This window comes from Cololabis saira, chromosome 21 (genome assembly GCF_033807715.1).
Source record: "Cololabis saira isolate AMF1-May2022 chromosome 21, fColSai1.1, whole genome shotgun sequence".
NCBI lineage: Eukaryota > Metazoa > Chordata > Actinopteri > Beloniformes > Belonidae > Cololabis > Cololabis saira.
In genome coordinates this window covers 6339848-6361117 of record NC_084607.1, presented here as the reverse complement: position 1 = coordinate 6361117, position 21270 = coordinate 6339848, and the positions used below count along the sequence as shown (strand labels likewise).

Below are 21270 nucleotides of genomic sequence, written 5' to 3'. Positions count from 1 at the left end.
GGTATGCACAACCCAGAAGGAGAGGGGGTAAGAAATGTGACAGAGCAGACTCTGTCAGAGTAGTTTCTTTTATGGTTTTCATGAGCAAGTATAAGGAGTTTGATTTCAGTCCCACAGAAGGTGCACATTCTGCTGTGACATGTCATATAACTGCTGTACTTGTGTATTTCCATGCAGATGCAGTAATTTGGGAGCGGCCATGATTGCCTGAGCTCTGATTGCTTAATGGGAGCACCTTGTGTCTAAGGTTGTGATTTGCTGACTGCTTTGCCAGGGTGGAGACAGGAGCATATAAAGAGGAAATGGTTCAGTACAGAGGGGGCTGCCATGGGGAGAGGTTGATGCCAACACCTCTGCTTAACTATGATTTCTGTTTTTTGAGTTGCTTTGTTTTTGTTGAAAGATCTAAGTTGTCCAGGCCTGGAACCATATTAAAACATGACTTTTTTTTGCAAGCCTGCCTCAGTCTGATGTCATTTAAGGGTATTTCTTACTGACAAGTAGCCTTTCACAACCCACTCGGTAACAACCAGTCTGGTGTTCAGGTCCAGAACCAGGTCTGGAGTGAACCAGCAGAACCACTTCAGACCCACTAAAGCACGGAGGTGGAGGGATGCTAATCTGGAAACCTGCCGGTCCCTGATGGACCTGGACATGGACCTGGACCTGGACCAGAGTCTCCTGGAGACACATGTGAGGACGTCTGGCTGAAACCGGGTCATGTGAAAAAAAAATATATATATATTTATATATATATATATATATATATATATATTATATATTATATATATATATACTATTATATTATATATATATATACTATTATATTATATATATATATATTATATATATACTATTATATTATATATATATATATATATTAATAAAATAAATATATGTGACATATTTAAAAATATATCATATATATTTTATATAAAAAATGCACATATATATGCTTTAGGTTCTTTACCAGCATGGTATTAACCATTAATATATGTGCAGACAAGGTAAAAAAATAATAATAACATTTAAAAAAATAAATAAATAAACAATACTAAAAAAAAGAAGAACCATGAAAATAAAGATGCATCATTTCTATTTTATTTACCACTTTTTTTTAATACTCTAGCAATATTTGTTTAACAGTATTCAGAGAATTGAACTTATTTTTTACCGGTTATGAAATTATTTTGTGGCATTTTAACTTTTTAACAGATTATTGCTTCTTCCCCAAAGCTGTGAACTTTCTATACCAATAAACTACCTCATACTGTGCAATATTCTCTATCCATTATGTGCAAGATTCTTTACTCATTTATGTGCAATATTCTTCATCCATTATGTGCATTATTATTCTCTCATTCACTCATTTTCATAGTGTATATATATTTGTTTCCTGTTTCTCATTTTGTTTTTTACAGTCTTTGTTTCCATAGTCTTTGCATGTGTGCACTTTTACGGAGCTGCTGCCTAATCTCATGGTACCAGTCTAATGATAAAGGCTTTCTATTCTATTTCTATTCTAAATGATTCCTTGGTTCACGTTTATGATGATTAACTGAACCTTTGTCCTGAAGAGCAAACCTGAATTTCCAAACAAAAACGGGACATAAAGAGGAAATAATGTCACATTTGATGGTTTTCTGCTTTTCTTTGGCAGATATAATCTCTATTTCGTGTTTTCTGGGCTGTTCGAGACGTTTAAGGATGAAGGAACAGCTTCTGACAGAGAATAAATGAATTAAATTGCATTGCATGCGCTTCCTACCTGCGTCTCCTGCTCCGGTACCGGTACCGGGGGTTCGAGCCCAGCGGGCTTTTGTTCCGCAGCTGCAAACCTGCACCGGCCGCTGCGCGTCCCCGATGCGCGTCCCGTCACCCTGCGCGTCCCCGCAGCGCGTCCCCGCAGCCGCCTCTATTGTCCGCCCGAGGACACGCCCACCGCACCCAGGGAGCCAATCAGAGCGCGGAGCGCCCCCTCCGAGACCGTGACGTCACCACGGACCGGAGAAATGTACATTTTCCACCTAAAATGTGATTCTGTAGGGAAGAATATTAGGGTTAGACAGGAGAAAAATAGAAATAATGTTTTAGAGGAGGGAGATTTTTTTTTTCATTGTGCACTTTGAGAAAAAAGTCAAAATGTTGAGAATAATGTTGAAGTACAATTTCGAGGAAAAAGTCGAAATGTTGAGAATAATGTTGAAGTACAGTTTCGAGGAAAAAGTCGAAATGTCGGGAAAAAAGTCAAAATGTTGAGAATAATGTTGAAGTACAATTTCGAGGAAAAAGTCGAAATGTTGAGAATAATGTTGAAGTACAATTTCGAGGAAAAAGTCGAAATGTTGAGAAAAAAATCTAAATGTTGAGAAAAAAGTTGAAATGTTGAGAATAATGTTTAAGTACAATTTCGAGGAAAAAGTCGAAATGTTGAGAATAATGTTGAAATGTCGAGAAAAAAATCTAAATGTTGAGAAAAAAGTTGAAATGTCGAGAAAAAAATCTAAATGTTGAGAAAAAAGTCCAAATGTCGAGAAAAAAGTCAAAATGTTGAGAATAATGTTGAAGTACAATTTCGAGGAAAAAGTCGAAATGTTGAGAAAAAAGTTGAAATGTCGAGAAAAAAGTCCAAATGTCGAGAAAAAAGTCAAAATGTTGAGAAAAAAGTCCAAATGTCGAGAAAAAAGTCCAAATGTCCAGAATAATGTTGAAGTACAATATCGAGAAAAAAAAACAAATGTCGGGAAAAAAGTCGAAATGTCGAGATTAATGTTGAAGTACAATTTCGAGAAAAAAGTTGAAATTTCGAGAAAAGGTCGAAATGTCGTTGTGATTTGATGCAAAATAAATGACGTGAAGCCAAAATGCTTCAAATCTTCCTAGACGTCTCCTCTGGCTGTCTCTGGTCCTGCGGTTGGCAGGACGGCGGAGGCGTCTGCATCTGCACCAGCAAACATCTGGAAGTCGCCCGTGTCTCAGCAGCAGAGGAAACAGCCGTCCTGCAGATGTGAGGCGGCCGGGCAGCAGACGCGACGACATTTCCTGGATTCACCGCTGAGAGAATATTAATGTCAAGTCCACCTCTTTTTCCCTCCAAAGGACGTAAGGACCAAGGCCCATACATAATACATAACATATAAGGCTCTCACACACCAGTCCCCAAGACCTACCACACCCGAAGAGCATAAGTAAATACTGCATATGACACAATAACAACAAGAACAACAATATTAATAATAGTCATTGTCATCATCATTATTATACAATATATATTATACATTATGTATTAAAAAAAAAAATTAATAAAATGAGAAGGCAATACCACCAGAGGCAACTACATGGTTTATTGAGATTGGAGAATAGTGAGTTTTTAAAGAAATGTAATGAAATGAGTTCTCTTATATTGATGGGTAGGTTGTTTCAATCTGAGGGGGCTTTGAACTTAAAAGCCCATTTCGACTTTTTTCTCAAAATTGTACTTCAACATTAATCTCGACATTTCGACTTTTTTCTCGACATTTTGACTTTTTTCTCGAAATTGTACTTGGTGAAACAGCTTTTGGCTGTAAAGCTGCACACAACTGGAATAAGCTGAATTGAAATCAGCCCCAACTGTAAAACAATTCTCTCCTCCTGTGCTTATGATAATACACATTACATTTTAATCTTTTGCTCTGCATGTCCTTTTAATGATTTTAAAGCAAATTGGTATTTTATTTTCTTCCAATGTTTTTTTTTGTTTTCTTTTTCTTTGAAATGTATTTTCTATACGGATGAGTATTAGGGCCAGGCAGGCGAAAAATAAAAATAATATTTTAGAGGTCGAAGAGGTTTTAAAGTTGAAATGTCGAAAAAAAATCGAAATTAATGTTGAAGTACAATTTTGAGGAAAAAGGTCGAAATGTTGAGAAAAATGTTAAAATTTCGTGAATGAAGTTGAAATGTTGAGAAAAAAGGCGAAATTTTATTTTTGAAATTTCAACTTTTTTCTTGAATTTGTATTTCAACATTAATCTCGACATTTCGACTTTTTTCTCGAAATTGTACTTCAACATTATTCTCGACATTATGCACTTCAATAAAAAATAAAAAATAATATTTTAGAGGAGGAAGATTTTTTTTGTCATTATGCACTTCGAGAAAAAAGTCGAAATGTTGAGAAAAAAGTCCAAATTTCATGAATAAAGTTGAAATGTTGAGTAAAAAGGCGAAATTTCGACTTTATTCTTGAAATTGTATTTGAACATTAATCTCGACATTTCGACTTTTTTCTCAAAGTGCACAATAAAAAAAATCTTCCCCCCTCAAATATTTTTTTCTCCTGCCTGGCCCTAATACTCTTCCGTATATAATTGCTTTCTAAAGAAGAACTAGTAGGTAACTGTTCGTCCAATGTTGAGAGGTTTGTTCTAGTGTTCGGCTGTAGGGGGCAGCAGAGAGCAGCCCGACAAACAGATGATAGAAGAAGAAACCCGTGACGTCACAGCCCGTTAAGTAACCCGCGTGTCCGCAGGTCCCAGATCAGCTGCTGTGATTAATCCCCGTTTATTTACCGGTCAGTAACAACAACCGCTGATCCCAGAGCGGCGGAGCCCCGGAATCACTTCCTGGCTGCCGTCGAGGTCCAACATGGTTCCGAGCTGGTTCTGTCCCGGTCTGGGCTGCAGAACCCTGCTGCAGAGCCGGGTCCTGCAGAACCGAGCCGTCCGGCTGACCCACGGCCTGGTCCAGAGCCGAGCCGGCCCGGAGCCGAGGCCGCTGCCCCCGCGCAGAGCCGGCCGGTGCCAGGTAGGTCATGCCGGTCCCCGGAAACCGGAAACACAACACCAGACTCCGTTCAGAAATCAGCTGATTCTGCACTCAATTCACTCAGAAACCCGATAACACCACAGTTTGTGGATGTTTGTTGTTTAATAACATGAAATAACTAGTGCTTTAACTTTCGGCGTCATTTCTATGTGCACAAATGGCATTAAAAAACATTTAAATTGTATAGAAAGTAATGATCCTCCTCCTTATAATAAACCTGTTTGCCATAATAATTGATGCAGTGATGTGTGTCATATTTGGTAAATATATAATGGGGAAAAACATTATGTGTTAACCTGAGGCTGTATTTGCCTAAAATGTCCCAATATGTTCATAAACTCGTAAAATATTGTATTAAAATAGGAAATTGTACAGGGTGGCCTTAAAGACTCCTTAAAAAGTCTTAAAATTCAATTTTTGCTAAAAAAAGGCCTTTAAATGTCTTAATTGGTCTTAAATCTTTGCATTGCATTGCAATATATATATATTAACAAATCTAATTCTAATAATTATTCTTGGCATTATCATGATATATTGTTTTATAGTATATTATATTATTTTACGAGATCTCATGGGATGTTATATTATAGTATTATTATTTTTTTATATATTATAGTATGGTGATATCATTTTGTTATGTTATAATATAAAAATTATTATTATTTATTATGTGTCATTATAGTATTACATATATTACTTTATATTATATCGTGCTATATTATATCACTCTATATGATAATTATCTATTTATTTATGTATTTTTTCAAATTAATATTCTTTATTTACTTTCATTTTATTATTTACACACACACACACACACACACACACACACACACACACACACACACACACACACACACACACACACACACACACACACACACACACACCTAGATACATATTGTAACTCGATGTCGTCTTTTGTGTATACTGTATGTTAATAAAGAAAAAAAAAAAAAGACTGGAAAAAAAACAATTAAATTAATTGGTCTTAAATCTCAATCCAAGGGTCTTAATTTTAGAGCGAATGTATCCAGTCATCATTAAAATGTTTATTTCATCGTTTTGAGGAGAATCTTTAACCTTTGTTGCCAGGTTGGGCAGGTTTCAGCCCAATTGGGCGGAAAAATATATATTTGGGCTGCTTTTCCTGGTTTTTACTAAATATTTAGGAGAATTTATTAACAAAAACGTTTCCATTATGGCATCATAATTAAAACGTTTTTTACACTTTAAAAAGGGAAAGGTTTATTATATCGTTTTGAGGAGAAATACATTTATTTACCGGTTGTTAGACACGCACTTGCTTGACAACGTCAGGGTTGCCAGGTTGGGCGGGTTTCAGCCCAGTTGGGCTTCATTTGACCTTGAGCTGAAAAATATAGGACTGGGCAGGTTGATTAAAATTTGGACTGTTTTTCCTGGTTTCTACTAAATATTTAGGAGAAATTATTAAATAAAAGTTTCCATTTTGGCATAGAAAAGTAGAAAATTACACAATAAACTCACTGATATTTAATTTAATTTACATAATTGTAGTCTTTGTTTTGGAGCCTGAAGTTCTTTTGGCTCTTTAGTGGTGTTGTGAAGCTTGAAGTTTATTATGCATGTAATCATTTACAGTTTTAACATAGAGAATGTATGATGTTAGCTGGTTTTTCATTATTTCGGCGAGTTTTACATCGCGTTTGGGCTGGAACCTGTCAGATCTGGCAACCTCGACCTCAGCGCTGGACTTCTAAAATGACCTGTCTTTTTGGTCTTAAATTTAGTTTGAAAATGGCATTAAAAAGTCATACATTTCCCCTGGTCAGACCTGTAGACGCCCTGGTTTATACGATGTTGTTGAATGAAAAGTGTGATGAATGAAGCTGCATGTTCTCACCTGTCCAGGTGAGTCAAACCTGCAGAGCGACTTCATGGCTTCAACCCGGCTGCAGATCTCTGTCCTCGCTGCCCCCCCCGCCCTCCAAAGAAGAGAAGACCAAGAAGTCTGGGGTGAGTCTCCCTGGGGGGTCACGGACTCCCCCAACCCTGCTTTATGTAGCCCCGCCCCCTGTGATGTCACCTGGCCAGCGGAGCTGTGATTGACAGCAGGTGGGCGTGTCACGGCTGAGTGATTAACCAAACTCGATGCAACGAAAACTCAAAGAAGAAATGCTTCGAGTTTTCGAGCATGTTAATAATGATGGATGCATGTTTTTATTCATATTTTTGTTTATTTTGTTTTCTTATTTACATTTATTTATTATTGATTATTATTGTTTTATATTCACTACTGTTTCATGTTCAAAATAAAATTTCAATTCAATTAAATCTCCGCACGTGTCTGACGGCTCCTGTTTCCTCTTTCAAGCCCGTCACGTGGAAATCTTTAGCAATAACGTTTGCGATCGGAGGATCCTTGCTGGGAGGGATGAAATACTTCAAGAAGGAAAAGGAAGAACGTGAGTATTTCACCGTCTGGTGTCCAGAGCTTTACGCATCCACGGCTCGGTTCAACCGGTGCAGAACTGTTGCTCTGCATTTTACTGTGAAAATCTTTCACATGGGCTTCCTGGTTCATGGTTCCTGGCATAGACATATATAAAGGCTAGATGACTCACGGCGGAGTCTCCAGCGTCGTTCACCCGCGGCCATCTTGCCACAGGAGACTCTCTGATGCGCATGCGTGCGCTATAGTTGTTGCTGTTGGAGGGTGAGTGGTCTGTACAGACAAAAATACTCATAACTTGCTGAAATCTTGACGGATTTACAAACGGATTGGTTCATCATAAACGTCATTAACGTGGGTATGATTCGGGATGCTTGGACATGTTGAAATTGTATCTCTTCGTTGCGAAAAACGACCTAATCATGCAGCATATACAATAGTTGTGTATCACCACTAACTAACGTTACCTGCCCAAGTTATCAAGGGTGACCACCAGTACTCAAGTTGTAAAAAAAAAAAATCAGGGGGGATGGTGGATTTTATCATATGGGGACAGATAATTTGTGCTGATTACAAATAATATAATATATTACAAATAATAGCAGTGACCAAAACACCTGCAGAAATACTGCAGGAATGACATAGCAGCAGTGAAATGCAGCCTTCTGTAAGCTTTAAATATCCACTGGGCTTACATCAAATACATCAAAACACAACAATAAAAAACACTTTTCTGAACTTATCAATATGACTCTGTCCTTCACAGGATAAGTAACATGGATCACTGCAAAAACTCAAAATCTTAACAAGAATATTTGTCTTATTTCTAGTTAAAATGTTTCATTTCAGTAAAAAAATCTCATTACACTTAATGGATAGAGGTGTGTATATATATATATATATATATATATATATATATATATATATATATATAGACACACATATGTAATGTAATGTCATGACGTAAATACATCATAATGTAATAATATATTAATATGTTATGTCATATGAATACATGTTATATGGTAATAATATGTATATATATATATATATATATATATATATATGTTATATGGTAATAATATATATATATGTTATAATGTAACTATAAATATTACTAAGAATACTATAGAAATATTGAATAAATATGAAAACCATGTCATAGCTATCTGTTTCTGGTTATTTTCATATAAAAGTACGTTGTTCAATGTTTATAATTATTCACAAGTATGCAGTGTCATAACTACATCTCTGACGTTCATGATAAACCAAACTGTTTGAAAATCTGTTGAGAATTGAGCAAGTTAAGGTTGTTTAAGCAGTACATGCTCCATTGAACACAATGTTATTCTGAGCGAGCTCTCCTGTGGCAAGATGGCCGCCGTGTGACGACGTCGCTCTGCATTGGCAGCAGCGTGGACGAGTCATCTAGCCTTTATATATGTCTATGGTTCCTGGTGCCAGTCACAGCCGCCGGTCCAGGACGTACCGGACCAGAGTGTCTGGCCCAGAGGCGTAGCCAGAAAAGAGACTCTGGGTGTGCAGCAGCAAAGACTGGGTGTGCCAAATTTTTTTTCAACAAAACTAGACGTTACACCTCCACAAACATTCAAAAGCATGTATATCCAACATTATTAACAGTGCAAAACATATCCACATGTTGTGTGTGCTCTCAATATATAACTATAATAATATATTTAATATAATAAGTAATATAATAACCACACTTTATGCATGTCCTAAAAAAAACATCACAAAAACATAACCACCCACACACATAGCTACCCAATGAAGCAAACAGTGAAATATAACACTCATGCACTCAGAGCCATAACGTATCCACATTACGCATGATCAACAAAGCTATTTAACCAGAGGCAGAACACAACTATTTGGCTTAAGGTTGGCCTGATGGTTTCATTATAAAACCATCAGGCCAACCTTAAGCCAATCGCCTCAGTGGCAAGTTTCTTTCTGCAAGGAGCAGTCAATCACTCGATTCTTTGTCTCTCTTCCTCTCTTCTTTTTTTCTACCTCTCCATAAAGTTACCGTCAATCCAAAACACTCGCGCTCCAGCGCGTGCTCGAGGGGGCGCGCATTGGAGCTGCAGCTCATACTAGTGTGTGTGTGTCGGGGAGGAGAGAGGGGGGGGGCGGGTGAAGGAGCAGAGGGGCCTAATCAATGACGTGCTGCTGTTATTAATCATATACATTACACACAAACGCTGTTAAATACAGAAAATGCACATTTCAAATCTTTTTCAAACATGAGCAACGAGAGGCTCCTCAGTCTCTCTGTGAGCGTCGTCGCTCTGACGGCTCTGGTCCTGTTGACGACTGAAAAAAGGCTCCACGGAGCAACTTGTAACAGGCAATGCTATCAGAATACGATGCAAACAGTTAATCTTGGATAAAACATCTTTGTCGCAGGAGTCTGAGACTTCAATAATGGACGGGAACTCATGTCCGCCATCCGTTTGATGAGTTGTCTGAAGGCTGATTTATGGTTCCACGTTACACCGATGCAGAGCCTACGGCGTAGGGTACGCGGCGACGCACACCGTACGTTAGGGATGGGCGGTATGGACTAAAAAATTTATCACGATAATTTCTGGCATTTATCCCGATAACGATAAAAATGACGATTAAAAAAAAATACTAATTCAACTCCACCTTTGTAACTATAAACCTATCTCATCATCATTTCTTTCTTTCTTTCTTCCAGACTCATTTCTTTCTTTCTTTCAGGCTCATTTCTTTCTTTTTCGCTCATTTCTTTCTTTCTTTCTTTCTTTCTTTCTTTCTTTCTTTCTTTCTTTCTTTCTTTCTTTCTTTCTTTCTTTCTTTCTTTCTTTCTTTCTTTCTTTCTTTCTTTCTTTCTTTCTTTCTTTCAGGCTCATTTCTTTCTTTCTTTCAGGCTCATTTCTTTCTTTCTTTCAGGCTCATTTCTTTATTTCTTTCTTTCTTTCAGGCTCATTTCTTTATTTCTTTCTTTCTTTCAGGCTCATTTCTTTATTTCTTTCTTTCTTTCTTTCTTTCTTTCTTTCTTTCTTTCTTTCTTTCTTTCTTTCTTTCTTTTCTTTCTTTCTTTCTTTCTTTCTTTCTTTCTTTCTTTCTTTCTTTCTTTCTTTCTTTCTTTCTTTCTTTCTTTCTTTCTTTCTTTCTTTCTTTCTTTCTTTCTTTCTTTCTTTCTTTCTTTCAGGCTCATTTCTTTCTTTCTTTCTTTCAGGCTCATTTCTTTCTTTCTTTCTTTCAGGCTCCTTTCTTTCTTTCTTTCTTTCAGGCTCATTTCTTTCTTTCTTTCTTTCTTTCTTTCTTTCTTTCTTTCTTTCTTTCTTTCTTTCTTTCTTTCTTTCTTTCAGGCTCATTTCTTTCTTTCTTTCTTTCAGGCTCATTTCTTTCTTTCTTTCTTTCAGGCTCCTTTCTTTCTTTCTTTCTTTCAGGCTCATTTCTTTCTTTCTTTCTTTCTTTCTTTCTTTCTTTCTTTCTTTCTTTCTTTCTTTCTTTCTTTCTTTCAGGCTCATTTCTTTCTTTCTTTCTTTCTTTCTTTCTTTCATCTTCCTTCCTTTCTTTCTTTCTTTCTTTCTTTCATCTTCCTTCCTTTCTTTCTTTCTTTCTTTCTTTCTTTCTTTCTTTCATCTTCCTTCCTTTCTTTATCGTTTTTACCGCGAGATGGCAATTTCTTATCGTGGGGAATTTTTTTGACGGTATATCGTGAACGGTAAAATATCGCTGTGCGTCGCCCCGTACCCTACACCGTAGGCTACGCCGTCGATTTAACGCGGAACCATAATTTAGGTTTAACAGTCCAGCTGCCGCGACACATCGCCTGACGGGGGGTTTTACATGCAAAAATAAGATTTTTTATTTTGAATTATTTTGAACATCATGATTACATACTAATAGCCTAGATTTAGAATACAACACGTTAGTAAGACTATACCAAAAAACAAAAAAAAAAGCATCACATTTTTGGGTGTGCCAGCTGTCTCTGTGGGTGGCACTGGCACACCCGTGGCTACGCCACTGGTCTGGCCAGGCGAGCGATGAGCAGTAACCGTGATGTCTGTGTTTGCAGTGATTGAAAAAGAGCGGAACAAGTCGATCGGGCGGCCGGCGCTGGGCGGGCCCTTCTCGCTGGTCGACCACAACAACAAGCCGTGTAAGAGCGAGGACTTCCTGGGCCAGTGGGTTCTCATCTACTTCGGCTTCACGCACTGCCCCGACATCTGCCCCGACGAGCTGGAGAAGATGATCGAGGTGGTGGACGAGATCGGTGAGAAAACCCTTCTGTCCTGGTGACTGGTAGTCCAGACTGAGACCAAGACCAGAGAGAATCTAGACCAAAACAAGACCAGGACCAGAGAGTACCAAGACCAAGACTAGTTCAGCTCCAGACCGAGACCACACCTAGTTATTTCCTGATCCTGCATGATTGTAGAACATCAGCTCCATCCTGGTTCAGCTAGTTTCCATATGAGCTTGTATTCAATAGGCCTGTGTTGAAAAAAAATTGATTTTCCGTTTCTAAATCGATTCTCATATTAATTCTAAAAAAATCAATTCGTATGTCTCAAGATCGATTTTTCTTTTTTTTTTTTATTATTTTTTTTTTTTTAATTTAATTTATTTTTTTTCCATCATTACATTACAACTTTTGGTATTTTTGTGTTTATGCCAAAAAAGGAATGTTTTGTTGGACACAATGTTTTTGCAAAATAAGTTTTCAGTTATAATTGCGTACATTGTCTATATTCCATTACTTTCTATACTGTCTTGGGGTTACAATTGCATAAAATGCTAAAACCCAAATTCTCAAAAATTAAAAACCCGAAAAAGACCGAAAATGGAAAAAAAATAAAAACGGAATGTGAGGAAAAAATAAAACCGACCACCAAACCAACTTTTTCCCCCCAGAAAAGCAACTAACAGCAAATTTAGCAACTTTTTCAGGCGTTATTGAATACTTTTGTAGACTCTACCTTGTAAGTTTGTATTTACTCTTCTCAGTGAGCAGCCGGGGCTTCAGCCAACGAACCTCACGACATTGACGTAGGAAAATGTCGAGACCACAAAAAAGAGGTCTGGAGACCAAGACCGGTGTGGAGAACTACAAATCTAGTAAAAACGCTTCAATAAACATCCTGTTTGTGTTGGACTTTGCAGACAGAATCCAGTCTCTCCCCAACCTGACCCCCGTCCTCATCACCATCGACCCCGCCAGAGACACCCCCGAGGCCATGGCTGCATACGTGAAAGGTACGGACGTCACATGACCCGGGCACATTCCTGCTCCTGACTCTCAGTTTTTATGTCGTATTCTTCTCCCCGGCTTCGTCTAATTTGAACAAACTCCACGTAGCAGCAGCGCAGCACTAGTGAGGAGACGAAAGAAGGACATGATGTTATTCATAAGGGTTGATTGTCGCGATGATTCGGTTCAGGAGGATGAAAAGGCCGAGTCTTTGGGAAGCAGAGATGGACGGAGCGTCAACACACGTTACCATGGAAACCTTTAACACCACAGTCCAGAGCTACAGTCAGAACTGACCCTTAAAAAGAGCTGATTAACCCGTTTGTTCCACTCAGGTGTGTCCACTCAGTCCACCTTAAAGCTACCAGGAGCCGTCCCCACGTCTGACCACCGGGGGGCAGCGCAGCACTTGATTGAATTTTTTTTTTTTTGATTGAAATTCTTTATTCAGTCACATCACACTGCAAGCATTATCAACACAAACATTATCGAAAAATTAGTGACTGAAAAGGCACAGGCAGAAGCATAGTGCTTATATTAATGCCTGTCCTACATACAAACAAACAATAGCAAAACTAAACCAGAAAAGGAGGACCAATAAGGTTTACATATATAGTAGTAAAGACATTTTTTATATATATATATATGTATATATGTATATATATATATATATATATATATATATATATATATATATATATATATAAATATCAGAGAACAGCAACAAACAAAAACAAATAAACATTATCATTTGTAACTTTCAAAGATTGCTGTACAAATCTTTTTTTTATAAACCGAAAATGAGCTGCACATTCATAAATCTAACTTCGCTGGTGCTGAACGGTCATGTGGTCGGCTTTGATTGACAGCTCTCCCATCGTTGTGATCCGAGATCATCGTGGTTTCGTCGGAGCAGGAATCTGGAGACGTTGTTAAAAAGAGGTTTTCTGGGGAAATCTGATCGGTTCAACGGACTTTCAGCTCCTGCTTTTTGCAGACGATGTGGTTCTGTTGCTTCATCGGAGCGTGACCTCCAACTTTCCTCGGAGCGGTTTTAGCTGAATAACGGAACGAGGGGAGGGGGCCCAGTAACGAGGGGAGGGGTCAACTCTGGAGGAAGTTCATCTCAACTGTCTGTAAACGCTGTGTTGTTGTTGAGCTCCTGAAGCGGTTGCTGCTCGTAGCTCCGCCCCCCTGACCCCGCCCCTCTTTCTCTCTTCCAGAGTTTTCCCCAAAGCTGATCGGCCTGACGGGGGCGGCGGCCCAGGTGGAGGAGGTTTCTCGGGCCTACCGGGTTTACTACAGCCAGGGGCCCAAGGACGAGGACAACGACTACATCGTGAGTTCAAGCTTCGGGAACCCAGAACTCACCTCCCCCTGTGTCTGTGTTACGCCCACAGAGTGCAAACTGACTCATAGGGTGACATATTTTAGAAAATCATTTATTCTGAAAGAATAAATATAAAAACGGAAATGTGAGTCGGCTGATCGTCAGTGGCTTTTACTGGTCCCGGTGTTAACTGCCAACTGAAGAATTCAGCGCAACCACAGCTTATAAACCACCAGGTCATCTTGTGCCTTTTATACTCAAAAAAAAAAAAAGAAATGCTTAAAATTAAATGGGGGGTTTCTGTAATATGCAATATAAGAGCTAGATATAACGTAACATATTTAAGTGAGCAGGCAATAATCAGTGTTGGGGTAGTTACTCAAAAAAAGTAATCCATTACATATTACTAGTTACTTTAAAAAAAAGTAATCCCTTACACTACTTAGTTACTGGTTGCTGAAAGTAACTAGTTACATTACTAGTTACATTACTTTTGGATTACTCCGCAATATCACCTGAGCTGCACCATAACTCGATTGCCAATGAACAACATGTACAGGACTGTCTCAGAAAATTAGAATATTGTGATTTTCTGTAATGCAATTACAAAAACAAAAATGTCATACATTCTGGATTCATTACAAATCAACTGAAATATTACAAGCCTTTTATTATTTTAATATTGCTGATCATGGTTTACAATTTAAGAAAACTCAAATATCCTATCTCAAAAAATTTGAATATTCTGGGAATCTTAATCTTAAACTGTAAACCATAATCAGCAATATTAAAATAATAAAAGGCTTGCAATATTTCAGTTGATGTGTAATGAATCCAGAATGTATGACATTTTTGTTTTTTTTAATTGCATAACAGAAAATAAAGAACTTTATCACAATATTCTAATTTTCTGAGACAGTCCTTTAGTTGGAACTTTATTACTGCAGTGCCCAGATCAGCACCAGAAGTCCCGTCAAATCCCGTCAAATCCCGTAAGATCACGTTAAAGGCTGATTTATGGTTCTGCGTTACACCAACGCAGAACTTACGGCGTAGGGAATGCGGCGACGCGCACCGTACGGTGTGTGTCGCTGCGTACCCTACGCCGTAGATTTAACGCAGAACCATAAATCAGCCTCAAGTCAGACAAGTGTTGCAGTGCAACGCCTGAAGACGCTTGAAAGGCAAGTTTGATTTTCTTTTCTGTTCTCCCGTTCCACATGTAGCTGAAAAGCTTAAAGTAACTAATGTAACGTATTTTTTCTTGTCTTAGAGTAACTATAACGGGATTACCCAAATTACAACTGTAACGCGTTACATTACTGCGTTACTGGCGAATGTAATCTCGTTACAGTAACGCGTTACTTTGTAACGCGTTACACCCAACACTGGCAATAATATATATATATATATATATATATATATAATTAAAGTTGCAAGATGTGATGAACATTGAAGTTTGACGCGTCGCGACGGCCACACCATTTCACGAAAACTCACGATTTTGATAACTTTTCATGGTTAACATCTTTTGTGTCTCCTGAGCGAGTTTTATGTCGAACAGACGATCCTGCTAGGAGGACTTCGTTAAAGTACGAAACGTGAAAATGGCATAAATTGCGGCAAAATGACACGATTAATTCAAAATGGCCGACTTCCTGTTCGGTGTCGGCCATGGCGCCAAGAGACTTTTCTTTAAGTTGCGACATGATACAGGTGTGTACCGATTTTCGTGCATGTGCGTCAAACCGTATTGTGGGGCTTGAGGCACAAAGTTTTCTAGCTGTGGAGCCATTAGGCCACGCCCATTAATGCAAACCATTAAATATCCAATTTTTCGCCTGGCTTGCGTGCAAAATTTGGTGACTTTTGGGGCACATTTAGGGGGGAAAAAAAGGCCCTCCTTTCGTCAGAAGAAAAACGAGAAAAATAAAAACAACAATTCCTACAGATACAATAGGGCCTTCACACTGTCAGTGCTCGGGCCCTAATAACAATAAAATAAACAACTAATTGAGATAAAATTCACAAATATTCAACAAAATTAATAAATGATACAATTTGAAAACAAAAATGATTAAAGTGCATGTTCCCCCTGTGTCTGCAGGTGGACCACACCATCATCATGTACCTGGTGGGGCCCGACGGGCTTTTCCTCGAGTACTTCGGCCAGAACAAGCGCAGCGCGGAGATCACCGGCGCCATCGCCGCCCAGATGAGGAAGTTCCGGAAGGAGAAGTGAACGACGGCGGCGGCTTCGGCCCACGTCCGGCCCCGGAACATCGGACCTCGTCGGTCCCGGCGCGTCGGACCCGTCTGAAGCCACGGCCACTTTGTAAAGTGACTTTTTAAAGGGATAAAAAAAACGAGTGGAAGTGTTTTTAATCCCCGGATTATAACAACGTGATTCTCTCTGGTTGTGGTTCTGTTTTAAACCCGTCTGGCCCGGTTCCTCAGCGTGAATCCGACGCCAGGCGGATGGAGGGTGTTCTAACGGAGACACTGGACTCCCGGCGGGTCGTGACCCTGCAGCCGGACCCGTCAGTACCGGAGAACCGGTCCCTCCAGGACCTCCGGGACCTGCAGGACTTCCAGGATGGGTCCACAAGGACGTCTTTGTGTGTAAACTTGAAATAAAAACCGTACGTTAAGTTAAATATGGTCAGCGTTGATTGAGTTTGTCCTGAAGGGATCGGGTCGATACCTTTCGTGGCTCGGATCAGGTCCAGTTGAAGGTGAAGTTCTGGTGGTTTTTAAGCTTTTCGGGTTAGTTAGTTAGTTAATATTTATTTCTGTCAATCACAAGCATAAAAATCAACAAACAAGATACAAACATCCACAGGTTTTTCCCTGGTCAACATTGTGATTATTTTGACCGAAAAGGTCTGGGTTTGAAACATAAAGCTTATCTTGCCTTTTAACATAATATACAAAAAGAACACAATTATCATGAGGCTACACAAAATAATAATAATAATAATAATAATAATAATAATAATAATAATAACTGTAATAATAGTAATAATAGTAATAACTAGAAAAATTTCCTCGCAGAAATTTCGAGAGTGCCACGGGGGGCTGCTGCCCATTTGTGTCCATGTTGAGTCCGATGACACCACCCACGACTCTCTATGTCAAACCATTCAAAACTTATTGCAAAAAATTGGGATCGACCAATCAGAAAAAGGGGCGGGACTAATTTGCACCAATTATAGTCAAGGACTCAAAACCGAGTCCGATTACACCACCCACCACTCTGTCAAACCATTCAAAAGTTGTGTGTGTGTGTGGGGGGGATATTTACTTCAAAATATATGGCATTTAGAGGGGGGGTATTTAATATATATAAAATATATATATACCATGAACCGGTTCCAGCTTCCCGGCTGTGAGGCTGCAGGACTGGGGGTCAAAGGTCAGTGGTCAGATTTCACAGAATTCTTTGAGGCGTCTCCATTTTACAGGTTAAAGTATATTATAGACTGAGTCATGTGACCAATTATGGCTGAGGCAATGAGTCAGCAGCTGAACAAGAACCTCTCTTCAGAACCTTCCGGTTTGGCTGTGAGGAAAAACCCAGATTTTAGCTTCTAACAAGGTCTCAAATCACTGATTTGTGATCAAACCGTAGCTCATAGCAGAAAAACGAAAACATCGTGAGAGACATGGAAGCCGGCAGATTCTGACAATCTTAATTTTTTTCAAATATTCATTAAAATGAGTGAGTAAGCTCAGTGCGAAGACAGAGTGAGATTCTTTGAAGAAAACTTTTGATTACATTACAGCCAATGGAGACCGAGACAGGCTCTAGCCCCCTCCCCCCGTTTAAATTTTGTGCATACCCCGCCTGTCAATGTCACATTTTATGAATCCCAACACCTATGTCTACATTCTGACCAAAAATTATTTTTCTCCTTTTTACGGTTTGGCCGTGAGCTCGAGTTACAAATAAAAATTCAGGTTATTTTTTTTACTGTTTCTCCCACCTTAGTAACCGACATCCGCACTCTAGATTTGACGAAAAAGTGATTTCCAGTCCTCGCTTGTGTGCTCATATCTTGAAAAGTGTACATCTTAGGAAAAAACTGGTTGGTGAAGTTTTCCTCCGTTTTGAAGTTTGAATGACATTTCTATGTGCAAGTATGAGAAAGTTAGGTGACTTAGAAAAAAGGTGAATTTTGGCTTTTTTTCACTTTTTCCCATCCGCTTTGAATGGGTTTTTTTGGCCGTTTTTTTGGGAATAACTTTGGGAAAAATGGGAATTTCAACATCAAAAGTCATAGCACACTATTCCCGATCGAGACACACATTTTGATATATAATTCGCCCGGGTCATCCGAAATCTGTAGGAGTAGCGAACCGAAATCTGGGCGGAAAATGAAAAAAAATAAATAAATAATAAATAACTGAAAAGACCCCTCCCCTTTGTGTTATAACCATGTTATAAAAAATATTATAAATTAGTAAATAACTAAAAAGACCCCCCCCCTTTCTGTTATAAACATGTTATGAAGATATGATAAATTAGTAAATAACTGAAAAGATCCCCCCCTTTGTGTTATAAGCATGTTATAAAACATTTATAAATTAGTAAATAACTGAAAAGACCCCCCTTTGTGTTATAAACATGTTATAAAACATTTATAAATTAGTGAATAACTGAAAAGACCCCCCCCCTTTGTGTTATAAACATGTTATGGAAATATTATAAATTAGTAAATAACTGAAAAGACCCCCCCTTTGTGTTATAAACATGTAATAAATGTGTTATAAATTAGTAAATAACTGAAAAGACCCCCCCTTTGTGTTATAAACATGTTATGAAAATATTATAAATTAGTAAATAACTGAAAAGACCCCCCCTTTGTGTTATAAACATGTTATGAAAATATTATAAATTAGTAAATAACTGAAAAGACCCCCCCCCCCCCCTTTGTGTTATAAACATGTTATGGAAATATTATAAATTAGTAAATAACTGAAAAGACCCCCCCTTTGTGTTATAAACATGTAATAAATGTGTTATAAATTAGTAAATAACTGAAAAGACCCCCCCTTTGTGTTATAAACATGTTATGAAAATATTATAAATTAGTGAATAACTGAAAAGACCCCCCCCTTTGTGTTATAAACATGTTATGAAAATATTATAAATTAGTAAATAACTGAAAAGACCCCCCCCCCTTTGTGTTATAAACATGTTATGAAAATATTATAAATTAGTAAATAACTGAAAAGACCCCCCCTTTGTGTTATAAACATGTTATGAAAATATTATAAATTAGTAAATAACTGAAAAGACCCCCCCCTTTGTGATATAAGCATGAAATGAAAATATTATAAATTAGTAAATAACTGAAAAGACCCCCCCCTTTGTGTTATAAACATGTTATGAAAATATTATAAATTAGTAAATAACTGAAAAGACCCCCCCCTTTGTGTTATAAACATGTTATGAAAATATTATAAATTAGTAAATAACTGAAAAGACCCCCCCTTTGTGTTATAAGCATGTTATGAAAATATTATAAATTAGTGAATAACTGAAAAGACCCCCCTTTGTGTTATAAACACGTTATGAAAATATTATGAAATAGTAAATAACTGAAAAGACCCCCCTTTGTGTTATAAACATGTTATAAAACATTTATAAATAAGTGAATAACTGAAAAGACCCCCCCCTTTGTGTTATAAACATGTTATGAAAATATTATAAATTAGTAAATAACTGAAACCCCCCCCTTTGTGTTATAAACATGTTATGAAAATATTATAAATTAGTAAATAACTGAAAAGACCCCCCCCTTGTGTTATAAACATGTTATGAAAATATTATAAATTAGTAAATAACTGAAATTAGTGAATAACTGAAAAGACCCCCCCTTTGTGTCATAAACATGTTATGAAAATATTATAAATTAGTGAATAACTGAAAAGACCCCCCCCCCTTTGTGTTAGAAACATGTTATGAAAATATTATGAATTAGTAAATAACTGAAAAGACCCCCCCCTTATGTTATGAAAATATTATAAATTAGTGAATAACTGAAAAGACCCCCCCCCCTTTGTGTTATAAACATGTTATGAAAATATTATAAATTAGTAAATAACTGAAAAGACCCCCCCCCCCTTATGTTATAGGCATGTTATGAAAATATTATAAATTAGTAAATAACTGAAAAGACCCCCCCTTTGTGTTATAAACATGTTATGAAAATATTATAGATTAGTAAATAACTGAAAAGACCCCCCCCTTATGTTATAAGCATGTTATGAAAATATTATAAATTAGTGAATAACTGAAAAGACCCCCCCCTTTGTGTTTTAAACATGTAATAAATATGTTATAAATTAGTAAATAACTGAAAAGACCCCCCCCCTTTGTGTTATAAGCATGTTATGAAAACATTATAAATTAGTAAATAACTGAAAAGACCCCCCCCTTTGTGTTATAAACATGTTATGAAAATATTATAAATTAGTAAATAACTGAAAAGATCCCCCCTTTGTGCTAGAAACATGTTATGAAAATATTATAAATTAGTAAATAACTGAAAAGACCCCCCCCTTATGTTATGAAAATATTATAAATTAGTGAATAACTGAAAAGACCCCCCCCCTTGTGTTATAAACATGTAATAAATGTGTTATAAATTAGTAAATAACTGAAAAGACACCCCCCTTTGTGTTATAAGCATGTTATGAAAATATTATAAATTAGTGAATAACTGAAAAGAACCCCCCCTTTGTGTTATAAACATGTTGTGAAAATATTATAAATTAGTAAATAACTGAAAAGACCCCCCTTTGTGTTATAAACATGTTATGAAAATATTATAAATTAGTAAATAACTGAAAAGACCCCCCCCCCTTATGTTATGAAAATATTATAAATTAGTGAATAACTGAAAAGACCCCCCCCCTTGTGTTATAAACATGTAATAAATGTGTTATAAATTAGTAAATAACTGAGAAGACACCCCCATTTGTGTTATAAGCATGGTATGAAAATATTAAAAATTAGTAAATAACTGAAAAGACCCCCCATTTGTGTTATAAACATGTTATAAAAATATTATAAATTAGTGAATAACTGAAAAGACCCCCCCTTTGTGTTATAAACATGTTATAAAACATTTATAAATGAGTGAATAACTGAAAAGACCCCCCCCTTTGTGTTATAAACATGTTATGAAAATATTATAAATTAGTGAATAACTGAAAATACCCCCCCCCTTTGTGTTTTAAACATGTAATAAATGTGTTATAAATTAGTAAATAACTGAAAAGACCCCCCCCTTTGTGTTATAAGCATGTTATGAAAACATTATAAATTAGTAAATAACTGAAAAGACCCCCCCCCTTTGTGTTATAAACATGTTATGAAAATATTATAAATTAGTAAATAACTGAAAAGATCCCCCCTTTGTGCTAGAAACATGT

General features: G+C 37.3%; 2 protein-coding genes across 3 annotated transcripts in view; one reads left to right on the top strand and one right to left on the bottom strand.

Moving 5' to 3' along the window:
• LOC133421917 (serine/threonine-protein kinase SBK1-like) overlaps positions 1-1862 on the bottom strand; it is a 15260-nt gene extending 13398 nt beyond the window's left edge. The window contains exon 1 of the mRNA XM_061711716.1: positions 1769-1862. The gene's annotated coding sequence lies outside the window, so the exon portion shown is untranslated. The remainder of the gene's footprint in view (positions 1-1768) is intronic.
• A 2700-nt stretch (positions 1863-4562) lies between these two features.
• On the top strand, positions 4563-16484 carry LOC133421764 (protein SCO1 homolog, mitochondrial). 2 transcript variants are annotated; one of them, XR_009770697.1, is made up of 8 exons: positions 4563-4788; positions 6703-6807; positions 7166-7256; positions 11322-11519; positions 12410-12502; positions 13721-13836; positions 15935-16162; positions 16285-16484. XR_009770697.1 is itself a non-coding variant. In XM_061711523.1 (7 exons), exons 1-7 carry the CDS (start codon positions 4630-4632, stop codon positions 16067-16069), a joined length of 897 nt encoding a protein of 298 aa, XP_061567507.1. In that variant the 5' UTR covers positions 4563-4629; the 3' UTR covers positions 16070-16484. The 2 variants fall into 2 exon arrangements, 1 of the variants encoding a protein (XP_061567507.1); XM_061711523.1 differs by having other exon boundaries at positions 15935-16484.
• Positions 16485-21270: the final 4786 nt, after the last annotated feature.

Excerpts from the sequence above, each read along its gene's own strand:
- LOC133421764 (XM_061711523.1), top strand. The coding sequence starts at position 4,630 with ATGGTTCCGAGCTGGTTCTGTCCCGGTCTGGGCTGCAGAACCCTGCTG. Across the intron at positions 6,808-7,165 it reads AGAAGACCAAGAAGTCTGGG|CCCGTCACGTGGAAATCTTT; the intron begins GTGAGTCTCCCT and ends TCCTCTTTCAAG. Across the intron at positions 7,257-11,321 it reads CAAGAAGGAAAAGGAAGAAC|TGATTGAAAAAGAGCGGAAC; the intron begins GTGAGTATTTCA and ends CTGTGTTTGCAG.